The sequence below is a fragment of the Engraulis encrasicolus genome, chromosome 8 (assembly GCF_034702125.1).
Source record: "Engraulis encrasicolus isolate BLACKSEA-1 chromosome 8, IST_EnEncr_1.0, whole genome shotgun sequence".
Classification (NCBI taxonomy): domain Eukaryota; kingdom Metazoa; phylum Chordata; class Actinopteri; order Clupeiformes; family Engraulidae; genus Engraulis; species Engraulis encrasicolus.
Window position 1 is genome coordinate 33,186,121 of NC_085864.1, and position 21,781 is coordinate 33,207,901.

A 21,781-nucleotide genomic window follows, 5' to 3' on the forward strand; every position below is an offset into this window, starting at 1 on the left:
CACTTATTTCTGACTGTTTACATGAGGAACAGACATCCGATAGTAATGTTTAGAAAAAGTAGTGAAGGAACTCCCACAGCAATCTAAACACTGCTATCATCCAGTGCATGGCTGAGGATATTTGGATGTGTTTACTCTGTCAAATCTGTGTTCCTTCCTCAAAAATAATAAAATAATAAAAATCCTCAAAAATAATAAAATGAAAATTCATAATGGTTAGGCTCGGAGGTAACATCGTTTGTAAAGTCCAGACATTTTTGAGCGCCTTCGCCCCTTTTTATTTCCTTGCCTGGCAGACTGTAGAATCTTAAGTGGGTCTACTCTCTTTTCTTTTTTTCATTAATTCTTCTTTCTTTCTTTCTTTCTTTCTTTCTTTCTTTCTTTCTTTCTTTCTTTCTTTCTTTTTTTTGTGGAAATCCTGCACTTTGTTTTATCAGTTTGTACAGCTGGCTATTCCCTAGCATGCCGGCGGTGCTGTAATGCGTTCAAGGATAGGACAGCTCTGCTATACCCCACCTGGGGCTTGACCCCTGCGTGCTTTGGGGATGGGGGGGAAGTGGGGACTTTTCTGCCTTTTTCTTTTTTTAACAGCCCTTATACCACACAGCTGGATAGTTTGCACTAGGCTCTGCACTTGGTTGCGGCTTTAGTTTCATATCATTGTATCTAGTACGTTGCAGAAGATGCACCAGATACACACATATGCTCATGTGTGTGCGTCCATACACATGTGCGCATGCACGCGCACACACACACACACACACACACACACACACACACACACACACACACACACGTGTGTACACCAGGTACACATACTGTACTTTTTAGACTCTGGAATGTCTGCAGTAGTTTTCCCTAAGGAATGCTTTTTTTTATTATTATTCTTTTTCCGAAGAAGCGGAACCCACAGACAATGCAAGTGGTGGACTCGTTTTAACTCCACGTGTACACGCATCCTGTGTAGGTTACACTGTATAGTGCATACTGAATAGCGTGTGGGCCCACCCCTCAAACCCACCCTTACACTGAACAAAAGTACTATTAGTTTTTTGTTTATGTATTCATTCATTTTTGTAACAATTGTATTATTATTATTGTGTTATTTCAGGATTTTTCTAATAAATTAAGTTGATTGTAGTAAGACATTCAGAAGAAGGGTTGGTAGACTGTTTCCAGCATCTGTCAAAATCAGCTGGTGCTCTTAGAGGGTTTTATGTTCAACAAAAAATATCCTTGATCCAGGCACTTCAATTGATTTAGAAAAATCAAACAGTTTTCTAATAGTTAGATGGCTGTTTGCTTCTGTTACACGCCCTGAGGAAGGCTGTAGGGCTGATACGCGTTGGTGATTTTTAATGAATTTTCCCACAAAATAAATATTGTTGTGACTTTTTTGTTTTGTTTTTAATCAACTGAAGTGCCGGGACTGAGGATCTCTTTCCTTCAAGTTGGTTGTGTTGACAGACAGTACGTTGGAATTCTGCGTGCCAATTCTGATAATGCTAATAGGCATCTCTATTGTTTATTAGGCAGCTGTCTATCCATTCATCCATCCCTCCATCCATCCCTCCATCCTCTTCTCCATCTAACCACATTATCCATCACAATATGTTACTGTGTTCAGACAGAATGTGATCGTACGACAGCTAGACTACCTTTGTGTTACAATAGCAGGTGCGCTCAACACAAAGGTAGTCTAACAGTCATGCGATCACATTTTGTTTGTACACAGTAACGTATTATGATGGACAGTTTGGTTAGATGGAGGAGGGGATGGATGGATTGAGTGGCAGCTGCCTTGACCGCACCTGCTATTGTATACAAAGCAAAACGATTAGTGAAGTACATTGTAATTCCGCATGCCAATTCTGCTTGCGTGCCTGTATTAGGCAGCTGTCCATCCATCCATCCCCTTCTCCATCTAACCAAACTGTCCATCACAATACGTTACTGTGTACAGACAAAATGTGATCGTATGACTGTTAGACTACCTTTGTGTTGAGCGCACCTGCTATTGTATGCAAAGCAAAACGATCAGTGAAGAAACTTTTAAGCCTCAAAAAAAAACTGTTGACCACTGACTGTGTGTATATTTCTTTCTAATCCAGTTTTTGAAAAGCTATGTGCTATTAATTTTATTGCTAAGGAGGGGCCCACGACACGCCTGGTCTTTTGTGTGGTCTGTCCTGGGCTTTATGCTTTAAAGGTGCGCTATGCTGCTTATTGAAAATGTGCAGCCTCAGTAGGTTTTAGCAGCTTAAAAAGTCAATTTCTGGACATTTTCGGACATGGAGAAGATCCTCCCCCCTTTCATATATGGAAAGCACAATTTTCCCAGTCGCAATGACTACTTAAAATTTGATTAAGGTAGTACTTGTAAATTGGTGAATGGACAGCATGAATTCTGGAAAAGAAGCAGCTAAAAATATTACACAGTGCACCTGCATTAAATTCCACCATCATTCAGCCTCCTCCTGGATGGCACGAGAGAATCTGGGAAGAACTGAGTGCGCTTAAACAAAGAAGCACTGTTGGCACAATTGAGTTAAAGGCACTTGTTTGAGGACCTCCACCCAGAGTTCAAACACCAAATGAAGATCAAACACTTCCCCAGAACCGTGACGCAGCTTCGCATTCTTTGTGTTCCGTGTTTGTCATTGCATGATGCTGGCTAACCAACGTGATTTTTTTTTTTTTTTTTCGTCATGTGAATTTGCATGGTTGTAGTACACCTGGCTGAAAGATTGTAGATGAGAGATGCCATTTGTAGTACACATAGTTTGCACTGCAGTCTTGGGCAACTGTCACAGGTGACAAACTGAGGTTTAAGTTTGATTAGGTTGCCAATTAACACAATTTTTGTCCTTGGGTTGGTCATACACACACACACACACACACACACACACACACACACACACACACACACACACACACACACACACACACACACACACACACACACACACACACACACACACACACACACACACACCTCTATAAAAGCACACCATGCAAAGACAGTGGAATCCATCGGCGAACGGTGCCCGTTTGAACATCGGTTTACAGGTGTCTTTTTAGGGACATACAGCCATGGCTAGTCCCCTTGGAGCAGTGGTATTAGATGCCTTGTTCAAGGGCGCTCCAGCTAAAGATGGGGTGCAGGATGCGAGAGTAAGCTATTCACTCCCCCCACTCACATTCTTCCAACTAGTGTGGTATTCTGACTTATGAGCCAACAATGTCAAGACCAACTCCCTATCCATCAGGCCACAGCTGCCCACAGTTAAAGCTGACCATGCTCTAAGACTCTTCTTCTTCTGTGTGTGTGTGTGTGTGCGCCTGTCTCTCTGTCTGTGTATGTGTGTGTGTATTGTTCTTTGTCTCGAAATAAAACAGCATCGCCCGGAAGACCGACCTATTTTTACAACTGGAGGATTTCTTCTGGCGTCAGCATCTGTCCACGTTCGCATTGCCTTATGGAATTAAAGGCAGCGGTATGTTGTCTCATCAGTTCGCTGCTGGTGTTTTTTTTATTAAGCGGTGAATGAGAATTATTATGTAATCTGGTTTAAGCCTACGTGGCAGACGGCTACATCAAGTGCATGATGGTCAAGCACCACGGTGCATCTTATCGTAATTGAATATATTTATATTTTGTGTATGTCTGCTTGTTTTTATTTTTCAGAATCACTTTTATTAAAAATTTTGGCAGTAACTGCCAACTGCAAAATGCCTGCCAGCATTGACAAGTGAGTATCTTAAGAGAGTTCAGAGCAAGTAATGTTCTCTTTTCCTTTTTTAAAAATTAAATAAGTTATTCGTACCTTTATTATACATGTTGATTGTAACTGAAGTGATGGCTCAAAAAATGCATCAATACGCTGCCCGTGAACTCAATAAATGTCATTGTAACAAAGATGTAATTCACTTTTTAAGAGATGAAAAGCAGGTGGTCTGTGATCAATATGTATTTTTTTTGTCCCTGCAGTCTGAGCTGTAGGACCTGTGTTGTCATTGGAAATGGATACACAATCAAAAATACCTCCCTTGGAGCTGCCATCAACAAATATGATGTCGTTATAAGGTATAGTGGTTTACCCTTTCGTATTATTTTTTTATATCTGTCATGAATAATTTTAAGATTATACGTTGTAGTGGTGGTATACATTATAGCTGTAGTCATTGTAGTAGTACTTCTGAGGTAGTCTTTCAGGGGTGGTTTTTTTTTGTTTACTTCCTTTTTTCACCACATAGTTTTTACTTTCCCTCTTTTCTAACCCTGCCTCTCAAATAGCAGTGAAATGCCAGCAGTACTTTCCACCATACCCCAGTAGAATGTCAGTTTGGCACACTCCCTGAAGAGGCAGTTTCACTTTCCCGGCCAAGAGGTTCATGCCTGAGTTTCACAACTCCTTTTTATTTTACTTCGTTTCCATACAGCTCCACAGGTTTTAATTGCGTATTATGTATAGGCTGCTAGACATTAATAAAGGATTGGAAAAGGAACTCTATTCTTCTACTCTACTCTACTCTACTCTACTCTACTCTACTCTACTCTACTCTACACCACTCTACTCTACTCTACTCTACTCTACTCTACTCTACTCTGCTCGACTCCACATACTCTACTAAATCTTCTGACTGGTACATCCCAGCACTACGTTTGTTTTTGTTTTTGTTTAATCTAAGCACAAGTCAGTAACCACAAGCACCACCTTTCACCTCCTCCTCCCGCCTGAATTTCACTCCCTTTTCCCCAGAAGTCCAGAGAGGAGAAAAACCTGGTTCATTGACATTATCCTCCACATCACTTACAGTGGGGGTCAGTCAGTGGCCACTGTCCAAGATAGCATTTGGCCAAAAACAGAAGCAGGCCTACAGTGAGAGTGAGTTGAGAGTGAGCGAGTGAGTGAGTAATGGTGGTGTTATCATCACAGCTAGTGGCACTTCTCTTTCAGGCAGGAAGCTGTAGCCGTGTCAGAGTGTTTTTTGTGACGACCGAAAGTCGCCTCGTAGGCCGCATGGAGCCATACTCTTTTGAAAAAAAATGTTAGTGGGTGAAGGGGACCACTTGCCCGGATGTATGGGACGGATGTACTGTACATGATTAGCAGAGATGCCATAAAAAACCTTGAATTTTCTCAGCCAATGTTTTATTGCTATTCAATGCTGTTGATGTGCTGTTCATACTGGCAATTTAAAAAAATGTTTTGTTATTTTATGTATTTATTATTGTGTATGTTTGGTTACATTATACAGACAAGCACACTGCTTGTGTTTTTATACGTCAATGTCTTGTTTGATTTGTGGTTCCAAGGATGATCATTCACAGAGATGCATAATAGAAGGGCTGGCCCTGCTTAGGCTGAGTGCGGGATTTACTTTGTGGAAGTTGACACAAGGGCAAGAAAGTGCCCTTAAATCCCACGGCAAACTCAGCCGCTCCGATATTTGGCATAGATTTAAAAACGCCTACAGATAAGCTGGAACTGATAACGCGTGTGGGTGCCAGCCAACTTTGAACCACTGTGGCTGGGACAGCTTTATTGATTACAACTCCTTATTGACATGTGGAATGTTGACGAGAGTCCGTATTGACTTTCAGAGGCCAGCTGTACAGTACTTTCAAAGTTCTCACACTTTCTCTTTTTTTTTTAGTGTGAGAAGTATGAGAACTTCTTTTCTGACCATTGCAGAAGCGTGCTAATTATTGGAAAAGATAATGATCTTACCCTTTCGGTTAATCATATCACACACTGACATTGACACTTCTCACTCGTCTTTCTCTCTCTCTCTCTCTCTCTCTCTCTGTCTCTCTCTCTCTCTCTCCCCCCACACCCCCACCGCAACCTCTGGTCCATGTGGGTTTCTGGTGCATGTTGCACGTGTGCGTGCAGACTGAACGACGCCCCTGTGCAAGGCTACGAGCAGGACGTGGGCAACAAGACGACGCTGCGTCTCTTCTACCCGGAGTCGGCCTTCTACAACCCCGGCCTGCACAACAACCCAGACACGCTGCAGGTGCTGGTGCCCTTTAAGCAGCAGGACCTGCGCTGGCTGAAGGAGATCCTGTACGATGAGAAGAGGGTAAGAGCCTTTGGTGTTTGGCTCAGGCGACTACTAGACGCGCCCAGACTCGCTGCCCTCCCTCCCCTCACTTCCTTTCTTCAAACACTTCACAACCCTCTAGTCTCAACCCTGTTTTTTTTGTTTTTTTGTTGCTTTTTTCTTTCTCCTCCTCCCTCCATGCACATAACCTACTCTGCTACACGTGGCAGTCAGAAGCTCTTGAAGTTACTGAACATGAAAACACAGAGAGAGAGAGAGAAAGCTGGCCAGGCTTGCTACTTTCTCAGAAGAGCATTAATGACCACTTGTAGTAATGGGCAGGTTTGTCACGGACCGCTTGGTCCCCAGGAGGACCGAGCAGTGGCACACACACTCATTAAGCCCATCATTTAATTATCATGCGCCAGGTGTTAAATAACATGTTGGTTACATCAGGTCCTTGTTGCGGGCGCTCAGCCCATCTGTACGGTTAAGGCTATCTGTTGCTCTAATATAACAGGAACTGAGAGGCACTGCAAAAACAACTCATGGTCTTTTTTTGCTTTCTCTTCTTCTGTTCTTTTCTTTTTCTATTGCTCTAATGCTCTCTCCCCCCTCCCTCTCTCTCCCTTCTCTCTCCCTTCTCTCTCTCTCTCTCTCTCTCTCGCTCTCTCGCTCTCGCTCTCTCTCTCTCTCTCTCTTTCTGTCTCTCGCTCTCTCTCTCCCTCTCTATCTCTCTCTCCCTCTCTCTCCCTCTCTTTCCTTGTTAGGTGAGGAAAGGCTTCTGGAAGCCTCCTCCACAGATCTGGTTGGGTAAGACCAGTCAGATCCGTGTGCTGGACCCCCACTTTCTGCACCACACCGCCAGCAAACTGCTCCAGATCCCTCTGCATCCAAAGGGCAGAGAGGTGAGACGCAGCCTACCATACAGTTCACCCCCTCACTACCACTATGGATATCAATAGCCTCTAGAGCAGTGATTCTCAACCGTTTTTTTAGGCGAGGCCACCTTTCAATTAATGAAAAATCTCAAGGCACTCCAAACCAACAAGCCGTAACATAGCATTGCATCCGATGCCACACAAGCTTAGAAAAGTAACACATTTGGAGACGTTCGAAGTTGCAGCTTTATCTCAGATAGGCCATACAGGGGCGACCGAAATTTACTTTATTGTGCGTAAATGATAGATGAAAGATTCTACTGACTAAGCATTCATTTAGACAAATATGTGTTATATTATATAATGTATGTATTTATTTAGGTCAATTTCACATCCAGTCAGCCACTTTTCCGCAGCAACCCTGAGGGGGGCTTGCGGCACCCCGGTTGAGCAACGCTGCTCTAGAGCATGTTGATATACCAGTGTGGCATCATGCAAATTGTATTTCATGCCAGTACATTCCATGTTGAGGAGCGACGTCTTTGCAAGTAAAGACCTCAATGCTGTGGGAAAGCACTTTTGTCACTTTTGTCGGGTTCACACAGTTTTCCCACTGTGTCTGCGAATTTCTGGTGCTTTAACACGAGACTGCTCTGCTGTGCCCTGACCAAAACCATGCCTAACTCTTACCTGTCAGTAAAGTAACCTTTGTGCCACTCAACATTTGCCAAGAACAGCGGAGGGAACAAGCAAGGGAAGTGTTGACTCTGTGCCCAGACCAAAACCACCCCTGAACTTAAATTGTCACAGGGCGTTGTGGAGAACGTGTCAACTTTCAAAGTTGTGATGCACAAACGCGATAGACGGTCTCTGGTATGATGCCATGTTGTGATGTACTGTATGTGGCGCCGGCAATTCTGTCACAGGAGACATAACAAAGATGGCTGATTTTGAGAGACTTCAGTCAGACCCAGTGGAAGGAAAATCAAACGGGGCTTAATGATGATGTGGAATATGTAAAATTGAAAAACTGTTTCTCAGTCCACATTAGCTCATACAGAGCCACAGATGACAATGGAGAGATAACTATGTTGTTAACTATAACTGTTTTCTTGTAGAATAATGCCAACTAAGCAGAAACTAAGCTGTCCTCGTCGATTCTTCACTCTCTACACTGATCATCTTTGGTGCTAAATGAAATAAGTCTTACAGTATGCCATGTTAATGTGGATGGTTGGGCCAACTTGGGATGAATAATTATACCATTATATAATGTAATATTTAAATCTTTAATCCAGATTAACTTGGGCTGGGTCTAAAAACGGGAAAAACCTCTGAAAGGACTTTTGCTGTTTTGTGGAGCTATGTTGGTTAACAGATTCATAACGTCATAGTTTTTTTCTGGTGGTATGAGGTCGTTGTCTAAAAACGTGAAAAACCTCTGAAAGGGCTTTTGCTGTTTTGTGGAGCTAATTGGTTAACAGCTTCATATTGTCATAGTTTTTTATGTTATGAGGACGTGTTTACCAGATGGTGCAATACTATGCCCACTCTCTTAGGACTTTGAGCTGGCATACCTACAGCAAGGACGGTTGTAATCGTATCACAAATTTTAGTTTTGTCTCCTCTTTGCTGGCCTACTTTTTATTATTCCGAACATATATGCTATGATTTGTAGCAACTCTTTCAGTGGTATGAAGTGGTTGGCGACAATATACATTTTTTTTTTTACTATATTGGGTTTTCGTGAATAACAAATGCACATCTAAACTGATACCTTTGTTGATGGTAGTACAGGTTTGATGGACAGGTTCTGAGAAGGTTTGTCAGTATTTTACAAGAAACTACAGTACAACTCTGGGTTACATGGTTGGACAGACACTAAAACCAACATGAGCATGTAATGATGTATTTGGTAGTGTAACATATTCTTTGATTTGAGGAAAGGGAGGAGAAAACACACAGAGTAGAACATCAATCAAAAGGTTAACTCGTCGTGGGTGCATGTTTGTGCGTGTACATACACTCTGTGTGTGTTGGGGAGGGGGATGTTGTGCAATGGGTTGTTGCTTGTCTGATGCAATATAAAAATGCTACAGCTCAGTCTCAGATCAGGCCTTTTAACCTGTCTCGTCTTGTTCTGACTTCCTGATGCAACACATCCCAATTAAGAAATCACTCACAATCTCTCACAATCTGCTTCTCTCAAGACTTGTAACAAATCACTTGCTGCAATAATTCTTTCATCTATCCCCCACCCATTCCTGCTTTGTATCATTCTCTCTGTCTGTCTCTGTCTATGTCTATGTCTCTGTCTCTCTCTCTCTCTCTCTCTCTCTCTCTCTGTCTCTCTCTATCTCTCTCTATCTCTCTCTCTCTCTCTCTCTCTCTCTCTCTCTCTCTCTCTCTCTCTCTCTCTCTCTCTCTCTCTCTCTCTCTCTCCTTGTTTAATCTCTTTCTCTTGTTGTGCCTCCACTCACATCTATCTCTTTAACACGGATGCCATGTTGTTGGCGTGTGGCCAGTGAGAGCTCAGGCTGTGTCAGCGTCAGCTTCAGCTTCAGGCAGTAATGATTGGGCTGCTGCTGCTGCTGCTGGCAGACAAGTCAGGACAGGGGCCTCACAGAGGAGGGCAGACAAACACGGCTGTCTGCTTGCAGTCGCTCAGGCATGCACACGTGCACACACACACACACACACACACACACACGAGCACGCAGACACTGATGCGTGTGCGCACACACATGCGCAAACATGCAGGCACACACGCGCACACACACACACACACACACACACACACACACACACACACACACACACACACACACACACAAGCGTGCAGACACAGACGCGCGAGTGCACACATGCAGACACGCACGCACGCACGCACACACACACACTAGCACACACGTGCACACATACACGCATGCAGATACACGCGCATGCATTTTCTCACATACACACGCTCACACATGCACTGTCTCACGTGTGCACGCGCACACACACACTCTGCACACACACTTCTCATCTCCACTCTCACACTCCATTTAATGCACATATGCTGTATACAACCACAGAGAGGCATGCACCAGAGAGACATGCAATAGCACAACGTTTCCGAGAGGCATGGGCACTGGCTACATGCATATTCGTCTCTTAAAAAGACACACGATTACATACAAAAGACAAACAGTGCTACATATTCATTCGTCTTTTAACAGAACAGTTACTGGCAAATAGACAGCGGTTTGCTGAACGCTCGTTGTGGGTTTCTAGACAGTGTGTAAATGCAGCTACTAATCGTTGCTTTGCTTATATCCTGAATCTGATTGCAGTTCTTCAAGTTGTTCTTGTTTTGTACTTGCTCCCTTTATGCAGTTAGAACTGGTGCAGTATCGAAGTACACACACACACACACACACACACACACACACACACACACACACACACACACACACACACACACACACACACACACACACACACACACACACACAGACTCAAAGAGGCATAAAAACACATACCCTAGGCTCATTCTTGAACAAGTAGAGTAGAGTGGAGTACTTTTATTGATCAGAAGAGAAATTAAGGTGTCTGACAGCTTACATAAATACACAAATATGGGCACTGGCTACATGCATGCACACACAAAGACCTATAAATACACATTATTGCACAATGCACAATGCACATTGCAGTAGACATAAAGCACACACTTGAGTACAGCAATCAGCCTGATGTCCAAACTGATGTGCGTCCATAGGGTATAAGCACCGTGTAGGAGTATAAGAAAGTAGAAAAATGGACGAAAAATAGACAAACAAATAAACAAACTGTTCAGCTGTTCAGACTTGCTACCGTCCACGTCGTGTTATAAAGTGCACACATAAGACAGAATTACATACTTAGGGTACCATTTATAACGCTTGCACTTAAACATATTTGGTGTGTTTCTTAGTGCGCGTCTTATCGGTGTAACAAAAGACATTTCCTCAAGCACTCCCCTGTCTCCTCCATTTTCACTTCCCCTCCATTTCCCTCCCAAGAGAAAGAAAGAAAGAAAGAGAGAGAGAAAGAGGGAGGGAGAGAGAGATATACACACACACGCACACAAGTGTAAGAGCAAGTGAAAACCCACACCAAGTGTGTGAAGAGAAGTGTAATCTAAAGGAATGTCCCTGGGCTGAGCGTTTTCCTCTGGGCCAAGGCTGAGGCACAGCCAGACACAGACATCCTTTCTCACTCGCAGGAAACAGGAGCCGTGTCACCAAAGACCCTGCCCTCCCTGGGTGCGGACCTCCACCACAGTGTGCGCCACTTGACTCCCGCGTGTTTGTCTACTGTAGAACATTGAAAGTGAGAGCCTTTAGTTTTTCAAGGCAAGGCAGGCGGCAAGAAGTGGCAGTTTGCAGAGGGCGGTGAGGGGGTGGTGGTGGTGGTGGGGCTGGTGGTAGTGGTAGTGGTGGTGGTGGCTGATCAGATCTGACTCGTTTCCTGCCCCCACCACGTCTTTACTGTCTGAGTGGACCTGTGGCAGTGTTCTGCTTTCTCATCCCAGCTTCGCCACATGCAGTCAGGCCAGGGTTCGTTTTGACATCGTCGTCAGGAAACTTTTTCATCATATCAGGTCACTTTCACAGTCACCAACCTTTGATGTTTTTTGTCTTTTAATAAACTTGCCCTTTTGAAGGGGGAAAGCAACAAAACAAAATAGAAAAAGTCCCATTCTGTCATACTCTACGAAAAAGCTGTTTCTCTTTTGTAATGCTGAGCTGAATGTAATTCATTCAAAGTTTCTTTTCCTTTCCTTTTTTTTCAGAAGCAGTTCAAAGGTCATTTGAATGCGCCGGCATATGCTTGAAATGGTAGCGGTTACCAATATACAGTGTATATATAAGTAGTCTGAATGGGGAGGTGGTATGTTAATACTTTACCAACTTCATTAAGCACTGTGTCAAACATCCTTATGGCTTTAGGGACTGAAAGTGTTGCAAAGTCTTGCTGTGCCTGTGTACAGAGTAGACGGCCCAGAGCTGTTTGCCAAAGACACAGTGAAGTGAAGAAAGTACTGTATACTCGTAATGGTGACTAGAGATGATGTGCTATCTTTTGTGGTGCTCCCCCCACCCTTGCATTTTGCTGCCTTTTTTCGACCGTGCGTTATAAATAAATTAGCCTTTTCCTTCTCTCTTATCACCTCAGCTCTCATGGGATTCGTGCCCTGGCTTGTTCCTGAGCGTCAGCTATCCTTGGCTGTGAGAATTCTGTCAGGTGTGGGGGGTAGAGGGGTGGAAGGTGGGGGCTGGAGGCTGAGGGGTGGACGTGCAAATGCTGAGTGTTGGCTCGACAACATGATGCTACCTAGGAAACCGGAGCCAGTGGAGTGAATTAAGGTGGCAAATGGCTTTAAAAACGATGTGAGAAAAAGCTGTAGAGTTCTGCAGGCTGGGCAGCCAAGAAGTGGAGTGTTTGGAAACTTTTTTATTTTTTTGGTACTCCTTTCCTTTCAGCAGTTAATATAGTGGATAGTCTCACTTTCCTTGTTACCAAGGTGTTCTTGCTTGTCACCGAGTCCACATTCTTGTGAATAATTAAAAATGTCCAAGACCCAAGAGTTAGTCTATTGTAGAAGTAGATTCAGATATGGAGTTAACAGAATGGTTGGGGCTTCTTGTTTTGTTCTTCTCAGCAAAATAGCCCAGCGTGATAGAATATTGGCATAGTTATTTATTAAGAGAAGTGAGATAGGAGTTGGTTCTTAGTTTGACCTTCCCACAACATAGACAAAAAAGGTCAGTTCTGGTTGCACTTTTTCACCCTTTACTGACTGTTTATCACCAGAGTATGCACAAGCAATACGGTCAACTTAGCACCATGTATTTTAGCTTTGTGTTTTGTTAGTAGTAGTCCCATTGCACGTGACATAAAAATGGTATTTCTGTTGTGTTCCTTTAGTTCTACAACGGCAACATGGTAGCATGGCATCATCATATCCTGGTGAGCTAATTTATTAAAAACAATCACTTGTTTGAAGTTCGCACAGTATTTGCAACAGGGTAAACAAGAAAAATGATTGTCCCCTCCGTTCTCCTGTGACATCTTTCAAAGGTCATGCCCTTCCCAATGCACCCAATCTCACTTTCTCAAAAGTGCAAAAGTGATAATATCTGACTGAGTCATGAGATTCATTTTCACAAGCAAAACCACTTTCCTGAAAGATGAACCATCTGTGCAACTCCCCAAAAAGGTGTCAATGAAACTTTCTCCTCCTCCCTTGCCACATCAGTTAAGTCCTTCTGAAGCTAGTTTTGCTGCCCTGCTGCCCTAGGTCTGGTGTTATATCATTTATCTCGTACCCGATCAGTAGAGTCAACGAGTTCCCTTGTCCTCTGTTGTAACCTGTGAACGTACCATTGGGACTTAACGCACCCACGGTCATTTATTTGAAACTGCACACAAATAAAGAATGCATAACAGAAAAAAACACTTTCTTATTTAGCAAATGACATCAGAAGCTCCAGGGTAGACTGAGGAAGATGGCGCCCCTGGCAACTTGCCTAGGCCCAGTTACTGCCTTTGAAGCTTCCTACAATTTCATATTCAAATCCATTTGGTCAACCTGATTATTTTCAGTCCTGCTTTTGTTTTTTTTGTTTTTTTAAATAAAATCTGATTCTACCTCTGCATCCATAATATTAGAACTCCGATTTTATATTTTGGAGGTTTTTTTTTTATTATTATTATTTATCTTTGGACTGTTTAGCCTTTTTTGGGATGGGACGGTCAAAAATGAGGGGGGGGTGCACACAGGGAAGGTCGGGCAAATTACCTCAGGTCGGGCAAATGACCACTGGTCGGATTACAAAACGGGTGCCCAGTATTTCAACTGAGCCATGACGCTCCCATCTCCCAGCTGTGAGAAGTCTTGTGATGATTGATCACTTTTTCTGTACATTAAGCAATGTTGAGCTTTTCCCTTTACATAGTAGAGTAGAGTAGAGTGCCTTTATTAATCCAGAGGGGAGTTAAGGTGTCTGAAAGCTTACATAGACACACAAATACAAAACATACTCAAAGCCTAATACAAACACAAAGAACTAATACACATACACACACACACCTGGGAGAGCCAACAGTAAAGCAGAGCAAACACGGCATGTTTCAGATGCATTATAGTTGCTAATCTCTGTCTATTCTGTGTTTGTGGACAAACCCTTTGTCCTTTAACACAGGAGGGATTGGCATTTCTGAAATGTAAATACGCTCCTTTGTATCTTGGCATGAAAGTTGGCACTCATGATAATCCTCATCGCTGCTTTGTATTGGCCAGTTTGATGCAAATCTTTTTTTTTAAATCTATAATAATTTAACATCTCAAGCCCAAGGTTTGTTTTGTTTTACAAAGGTTTGTTTATATCGTAAACGAGGGTTATTCTGTTCACACCTTCTCAAGGGTGAGTAATGCTTACAGGTTTTTTTTCTGACAGCTAAAGCACATTTCTTGTAACTTAAGCTGTTGTGGCTGAACTCTTCACACGAATACAGCAACCCCAAACCAAATTATCCTGTATATATCCTCCCCACACATGTCCTGATCTGCACAAATCTATTCTTCTCTCTTCCTTTAATCTTTTTGTTACCAGCCCTGGCAGGGGGTTCCCCTTGGTGGTCGTTGGTCTCTGCCTGAGGTTTCTTTCTAACTAAATGTTTTTTTTTCCTCAGAGTATATTAAACTGTTTTTGTACCAAATCGTTAATACACCCATAACATTACAAGTACATATTGTAGCAACTAGACATGGGCGGTAAAAATTAAAATATACTTTGCCGTTTGGGTTTTCTATTAAAAAGCTATGTCATTTTCATGAGGTTATAGAGGTCTAGGAGTGTGTCCTTCAGTTTAAAAATGTATTTTGAGCAGTAAGTTGTGTTCACAGTTATGCAAAATGAGTGTTGTGCAATGGATTCTTTTTGTCATATTTTCAAAGTGTGTATTTATAAATTGCAAACTGAGTGCGAAGCAATTTTGTGCTATTATTTGGCTATTTTGGTTATAGGTGTGGGCATCTTTTGTGAAGAGTTCTGCAAGAGCAGCCGAAATAAATGTGTGTTAGCTAGCAGGGGAAAAATGCCATTATTTCCCAAAGAATTGCCAGGAAAGAGGACAATCACAAGGAGTTTTTCCTTAGTAGATAAGGATCATCCCATACAGAAAGCAGACTCTGTTGGTGTTGATGCAAAGAGGCATTATTAAGTCATAAGATGACACCCACTGGCTGTCATCACCTCATGCTTAAATGACTAAGAATCAGAAACGGAAGACCTGCTCGCCACAGTACACCCTTTAAACTCCTTACGGTACAAGTGTCGAAACACTTACTTTGCATTTCCTGCTACCAGAGAAATGACCAACCAAAACTGTTCCGGTGGCAAAGACAGGATAGGATGGGGAATTCAAAACAACAGTAACATGGAAATGCTGACCAGACTCACGGTAGAGCACACACACAGTCATTCAGCACAGAGTCTACAACACATTGTTTGATGACAGATCAGGGGAAGACGGTAGACCAAGTCATTGAGTGGGTGAAAGGCTACCTCGTGGTTTACCATTAGAGGAGCCTTCCTTTTTTCACGTAATTGGCAGGTTTCTTAACCCTCGCTTCCCTCACTTGTGTGTATTTCGGTGTGGTGCTGAGTGTTTACATGTATGAACATGATGGAGAGTCTGTGGAATGACAGAACCAGGTGGTGTGTGTGCGTATGTGTGTGTGTGCGTGTGTGTGTGTTATACATGCATATACTGTACCTGTGTGTGTGTGTGTTTGTGTTTGTGCGTGGAGTAAAAAAGAACAGCGTGGGTTGGTTTGTAAACTGGGCACTCAGGTGGGGGGCTGAAATCTCTCAAGGCCAAATCAAGTGATTTGTGTTCGTTTCCAGTAACACATATGGCGCACACACCCACGTGCACACACTTTTCTAGGGAAAAATACTGCCATTGCCATTCTACCCCCTTTTTTCCTCATCCATTTGTTAATCATTCTCAGGGTAAAAGAGCTGGTCTCTCCGTCCCTCATGTCATCCCCTTTCCCTGAGGCGCTGTGAGTCAGACTGGCTCAAGAGTTGATGTGGTCGCCCTCTGCTGTTTTGAAATGGCATTTCACAGTGTGTGTTTCCTAAAGAACTTCATTGTTGTTGTATTTTACCAACAGTGCTGTTAATTCAAGAAACTGTCAACTCAAATATGCAGTTGGCTTCACTATGATAATGGGAAGTTAAGGGGGCATTCAAAAATAATAATACATAAAAAAAACATCTGTGGAAACTTGATCGAGATTAAAACACGTGCCGTTTGAGAGTGCTTGCAAGAATGTAAATGAAAGATATTAATAAATGAAAGATATTAATCTCAACCATGGTCTTATCAGCAGCAGTGCTCATTGTGTTGGCTGAGGTGATACACCACCAATACTGAGCACATCGGGCGTTGGAGTAGGGATGCACTGGCCTAACACTTGCACTGTCTTTGTTTGTTGTTGTCTGGTCCACAGAAACCCGTCCACCCAACCACTGGGATCCTGGCTGTGTTCATAGCCCTGAACTACTGCGACGTGGTGCACATAGCTGGCTTTGGATATCCTGAGGCCAGGAACCAGAAACAGCCAATTCACTATTTTGGGGCCAACACTATGAAATCCATGAAGGTAAACAATAAACAACTTGACTGCGGATTAGCCTTGACCTGATTAGCGAAGGCAAATTGGCAGTATAGTATGAGAAGTTATATTATGCTGCCTGTGTGTGTATGTGTGTGAGGGAGAGCAAGAGAGAGAATGGGTGCGTTCCAATATGCGACCTTGTGTCCTCCACTTGTGCTTGTGGCCTCGTACCAGGAAGCAATATGTCGTGATGATATCACTGACAACAGCGTTATATTTCAATATCTCGCAAAAGTTCAATTGTAAAGTCATTTTTCTCATTTGCAAACTGGTTGGTGAATGAAAAATAGTCCCCCAAAAATTGTTGTGGCTAGGCAGACTGCGGGGAAACTTAATTATTTTCTCCACGGCGGGGCATCAGTAAGACGTGAGACCACAAGCACAAGTGGAGGACGCAAGGTCACATATTGGAATGCATACAATGTGTGTAACTGTATTGCCGGGCATACACTGCAATATTTTCTGTTGCGGGTATTTAGCTCCTGCTCGCATTGTACAAGGGAGTTGCAGGGTTTAAAAGTTCACAACTCACATTCTCACAGCCAAGGGTCGGATGCAAGCAGAATGCTTACAGTGTGCACCAGGACAGGATTGTTTTCCGGAACCGCAGATGACAAAAACATAGAAGAGAAACGTGCACCCGAGGTTGAGGCGAGGATGCGTTCAAGAGCCAATTGTGCTGCTCTGGCATTTGTGCCTTTTTGTGCATGAGTAGTGGCAAATCATGTAGTAACAGTTCAGTTCAGTTAGTTCAGTTATGGTTTATTTGAGTAGGGACAAATACACATCATGTAGGCTGTACAACAACCTAACAGATAAGTATCATAGCATTTGTAGCCATAGGCTAATTTCCAATGCCCGTCCCGTGCTTCAACTGTGCGATTCACTCATGAGGGGGCGGCTAGGATTTCAAACAGTTCATTTTCTTGCGACCATATGATTGCAGATTGTGAGGTGAAATTGTTTGTCGTTACATCAAGTACACTACACAATGCGAGCCTCGCGATTGACCTCTGATTGAACAAAAAAAAAAAGCCTGATTCCCAAAAAGTTGGGCCAAAAATCGCACAGTGTATGCCCGCCTTTACTTCCATCCCAATAGCAATATATAATAACACCAACATCATTTTTTTTCTTGTCTTGTTTTTTCCTGGTCAGGATTCATACCATGACCTCGACCATGAGGCACAAACCTTGAGGAGACTGGAGGAAGCAGGGGCCATACGATATCTTCATCCTCATTCCTGACACATATTTACACACACACACACACACACACACACACACACACACACACACACACACACACACACACACACACACACACACACAATGTATGTATGAATGTGAGAATACAAACACACAAACACACTCTACTCAACTACTCACATGCACACTTTTCCCATAAACACAAAAATACATCCACACACTCACACAACTAACGAATGCTGAAACCCTTCATTCCTCTCTTTCTGTTTCTTGTCTTCTTCCCTCTGATCTCTCTTTCGCTCTCTTTCTCCCTCTATCATTCCCTCTACATCTACAGATGTGAAATATTTTTTACTAGTGCACACATGGACTCATGAATGTCTCCATCCACTAATGAAAACAACCGTGAATGTACATGTACATACTATAAACGTAAACACACAAACACACTCACTCAAACAAGCTACATCTGTGAATACATGCTCTGTGTGTCTCTGTATTTGTACTTCTATACAAATTTGCAAGTGCAAAAAAAAAAATTCAGCGGTATGCTGGACATCTCTTTCTGTCTCATTCTTAAAGACAGACTTTTAGATGGACTTTTAATGATAATAATTTGTAATTTAATGTTTTTTTATTTTTTAGATTTGATTTCCTCTCAACTTTTACCACTGGATATTTTATTCTATGAATTGTTTAAATTTATATTAAAATTGAATCAAAGTTTGAAATGCTGTTTTTTTCTCATTATTGTGTGTTTGTCTTTATTGTGGTTAGTAGTAATGTCCACTTATTAGCTTAAAGCCAAACAGTTGCAAGCTGACTCGTACCAGGTCAAGCTGAAATGGCAAAATTGTACAGTCATATTACCCGGTTGTTGTTTATTTATTTTTTATTATTTTAGTCAGTAGTTGAATCACTTGATAAATCTTCTGTCGGTTGTTTTCTAATCTGCAGTATTACGGTACTGTCTGTTGATGGTTTGTTGGCAACAGACTTCCCACAAGCCAATCCAAGAATATAAGACCCACTCAGATTTTATCTCACATAAAACCTAGTAATCCAAAGGTGTGCACTCATGAAGTCAAAATCCACTTGCAAAAGTCAATCCTCCATGTTCATGGCCCAGCTTGAATTATGTTGCCAAATCAGGGACAGTGGTTAGATAGTTGGTCTTGGCATCAGGGGATTGTAGGTTTTTTTCTTCTACTTTTCATCACACTTCATTAATGCTTTTATCCAAAGTGACTTAGTTACTTATTTACAAGGTAATGGTTAGGTTGCCTGATTATCATAGACTTGCAATCGAGATTCGATCTTGCGTCACTAGGAGGGCGCAGCCTGGCTAATGGTTAGGTGCCTTGCTCAAGGGCAATTTCGCCATGGGGAAGAGGTAAGGGTGGGATTTTACATCGGAACCCTCTGATCTTAACCCTTGTAAGGTTACAACAGGTCTAACAATTGTGTTTTTTCCCATTTGTTAAGCACTTTGAGTTACATGTCTTGTATGACACAGTGCTATACAAATACAATTATTATTATTAAATTATTAAGGTGTTTCATCTGGTCTGTGGGACCCATTTTCAGGTTTTCACTTGGGAACAATATTATTTTCACATTGATTTAGTAGCCGTGGCTCATTGTGGTAAACATGAATCGGGGGTGAAAAGACCCCTCAGAGAGCTCTGCATCTTTATCCCTTAAAGATATAGGCCTACTACATGCTCAATAATTCATAAAAAGGATTAAGGGAACATGAGGGAGGACAGGAACTATTTTGTTTTATTCTTATTCTTTTTTTTTTTTTTTTACACCAACACCTTTCAGCCTTGGTCTCCAAAACAAAGGCCCGTTGGCCAAATCTGGCCCAGGCATGGCAAACGTTTGGCCCCCCCATGAGGTCAGAACAAATGAAAACATACAGTAAATGTGTGTGATTTTTCATCACTAAAATGTTAGTGGGTCGTATCCAAAGCATTCACAGAGTTAGATCTCATGGGTCTCATAAAGGAAAAGGAAAACCTGTTCTCTGTCCAGACATCAAACTTGTTTCTCATTGGGTTGGGGCGTTGGTTTGGCTTGCAGCCTCACTTGCTCAACGTAATTGGGCCCTTGTAGAAAAATAATTGTAGACTAACACCTTATAGCTTACAGGGTTAAGACCACCCCTCTAACCATTAGGCCACAGCTGCCTGCCCCGATTTTATTCCCATATTACACATAGCAGGAAATATTTAGGTATAGTCTTCTATTAGCCTTGTTTTACCTAATTTCATGTATATAAAGGAAATTAGTGGAAGAGAATGGTGAACCCAGGCTAGTCTTCTACACCTCCCCCACTACACATTCATCCATGGCTGAAGTGCCCTTGTGCAAGGCACTTAACCCACATTGCTCCAGGGACTGTAACCAATACAGTGAACCTAGTAAATAAAAGTAAGCCGCTTTGGATAAAAAACATTGGCTTACTGTAATGTAACATACACTGTTCCAAATTCCCTATTTTCCTCCTGACACCCTTAAATCCTCAATAAGTAACTGTACCTACTCTACTCCATTCTTCCAGTACAACCACTACTATTGCTACTATTATGGCTACGATAAACCCACAATTGGCCTGATTATTGGATTGGACTTTCAGGCCCATGCTGGCAAGTTTGAAGGGAAATTATGTTACAGTGGACCCTTAAGGGATAACTTCAGCCAATTTCAATTTGCTGTTGTATTGCTCACGCTACCCTTGACTTGTCAGTACCTGGTGATGCTGCATTTTTCGACTCAGCCCTTTCCGAGATCTGAGCTTTTCTATTGGGGCAGATTTTGTTTACATTAAAAACTCTCTTAACATAGGCCTAATCCAAATATTATCTCAAAAGGTATCGATGTTTGCTAGTTGTCTGCTGATGTTGCATAACCTTTTGGATGTTATTGGGAATAAATCAAGATTTTTTTAATGTAAACAAATGCCTGCCCCATTACAATGACCAGGATATCGGAAAAGGCTGAAAAAAAAACTTCAGGCACTGACAAGTCCAGGGTAGTGTGAGCATTACAACTGCATGTCGAAATTGGCAGAAGTTACCCTTTAAAGCCTTGGTACCGCAAAGCTTATCAGGTCATGTCTAACTGGATAAATAGTTCCAACAAATATCCTTTATCAATGCTAGATAACACCGTGGGTAAAGTTATGGCATGACACCTGTCAGTATACAGGAGATGGTAATTTTCACATGTTGCTGCATCACTGCCAGTCAAACTTGGCCTGATAAGAACCTTGGCACAGAGTTGAGGTTATTAATTGGAGCAACACATTGCACAAGTCGGTCTCAGATCAAGAATGTACTTATAGCAGGTGTTGGAATGCATTTCATTCAATTTGACATGCCGTTTGCATGGACGGAACTCAGGTGTGTAATAATTTGCTATAGTCAAAAGTGATATGGTCAGAATTTGTCAACAACATGAAAACATGGATCCACCCTGCAGGGAAAGAAGGAGCATCTTCAGACGTGGAGGTTTAATTGTTTTATTTGGGCAAGTGCCAAGACAAATGTTTCAACGTTTTCACGACTTCTTCAGAGTCAACATTGACATTGAGCCTCAACATTGACTCTGAAGAAGTGACACCGTCGAAGCATTCATGATTGAGTCAACATTGACTCTGAAGAAGACGTAACAACGCTGAAACGTTAGTCTTGGCACTTGCCCAATAAAACGGTTACTTCCATTGAAGATGCTCTGGTGACTCCCTTTTTTCCCTACAATTACAAGTCCTTTTCTCGTGTCACACTAAATTGTGAAGTGCAGGAGCGCGGAGGATAGGGCCTATCTCCTTTTTCTATGGATCCACCATGCTTTGTACCAATGGTTCAGACTGGTGGTGTAATGGATATTTTCTTGGCACATACTTGTAGTAGCAACA

General features: G+C 42.3%; 1 protein-coding gene across 2 annotated transcripts in view; it reads left to right on the plus strand.

Moving 5' to 3' along the window:
- Positions 1–18,590, plus strand: part of st3gal4 (ST3 beta-galactoside alpha-2,3-sialyltransferase 4) — a 47,403-nt gene extending 28,813 nt beyond the window's left edge. For both annotated transcript variants that reach the window (XM_063205507.1, XM_063205508.1), the window contains exons 5-11: positions 3,400–3,497; positions 3,689–3,752; positions 3,992–4,087; positions 5,901–6,090; positions 6,822–6,959; positions 16,483–16,635; positions 17,809–18,590. In XM_063205507.1, coding sequence (XP_063061577.1) covers positions 3,400–3,497; positions 3,689–3,752; positions 3,992–4,087; positions 5,901–6,090; positions 6,822–6,959; positions 16,483–16,635; positions 17,809–17,898 — 829 coding nt within the window. In that variant the 3' untranslated portion in view covers positions 17,899–18,590. The remainder of the gene's footprint in view (positions 1–3,399; positions 3,498–3,688; positions 3,753–3,991; positions 4,088–5,900; positions 6,091–6,821; positions 6,960–16,482; positions 16,636–17,808) is intronic.
- The last annotated feature ends 3,191 nt before the right edge of the window (positions 18,591–21,781 follow it).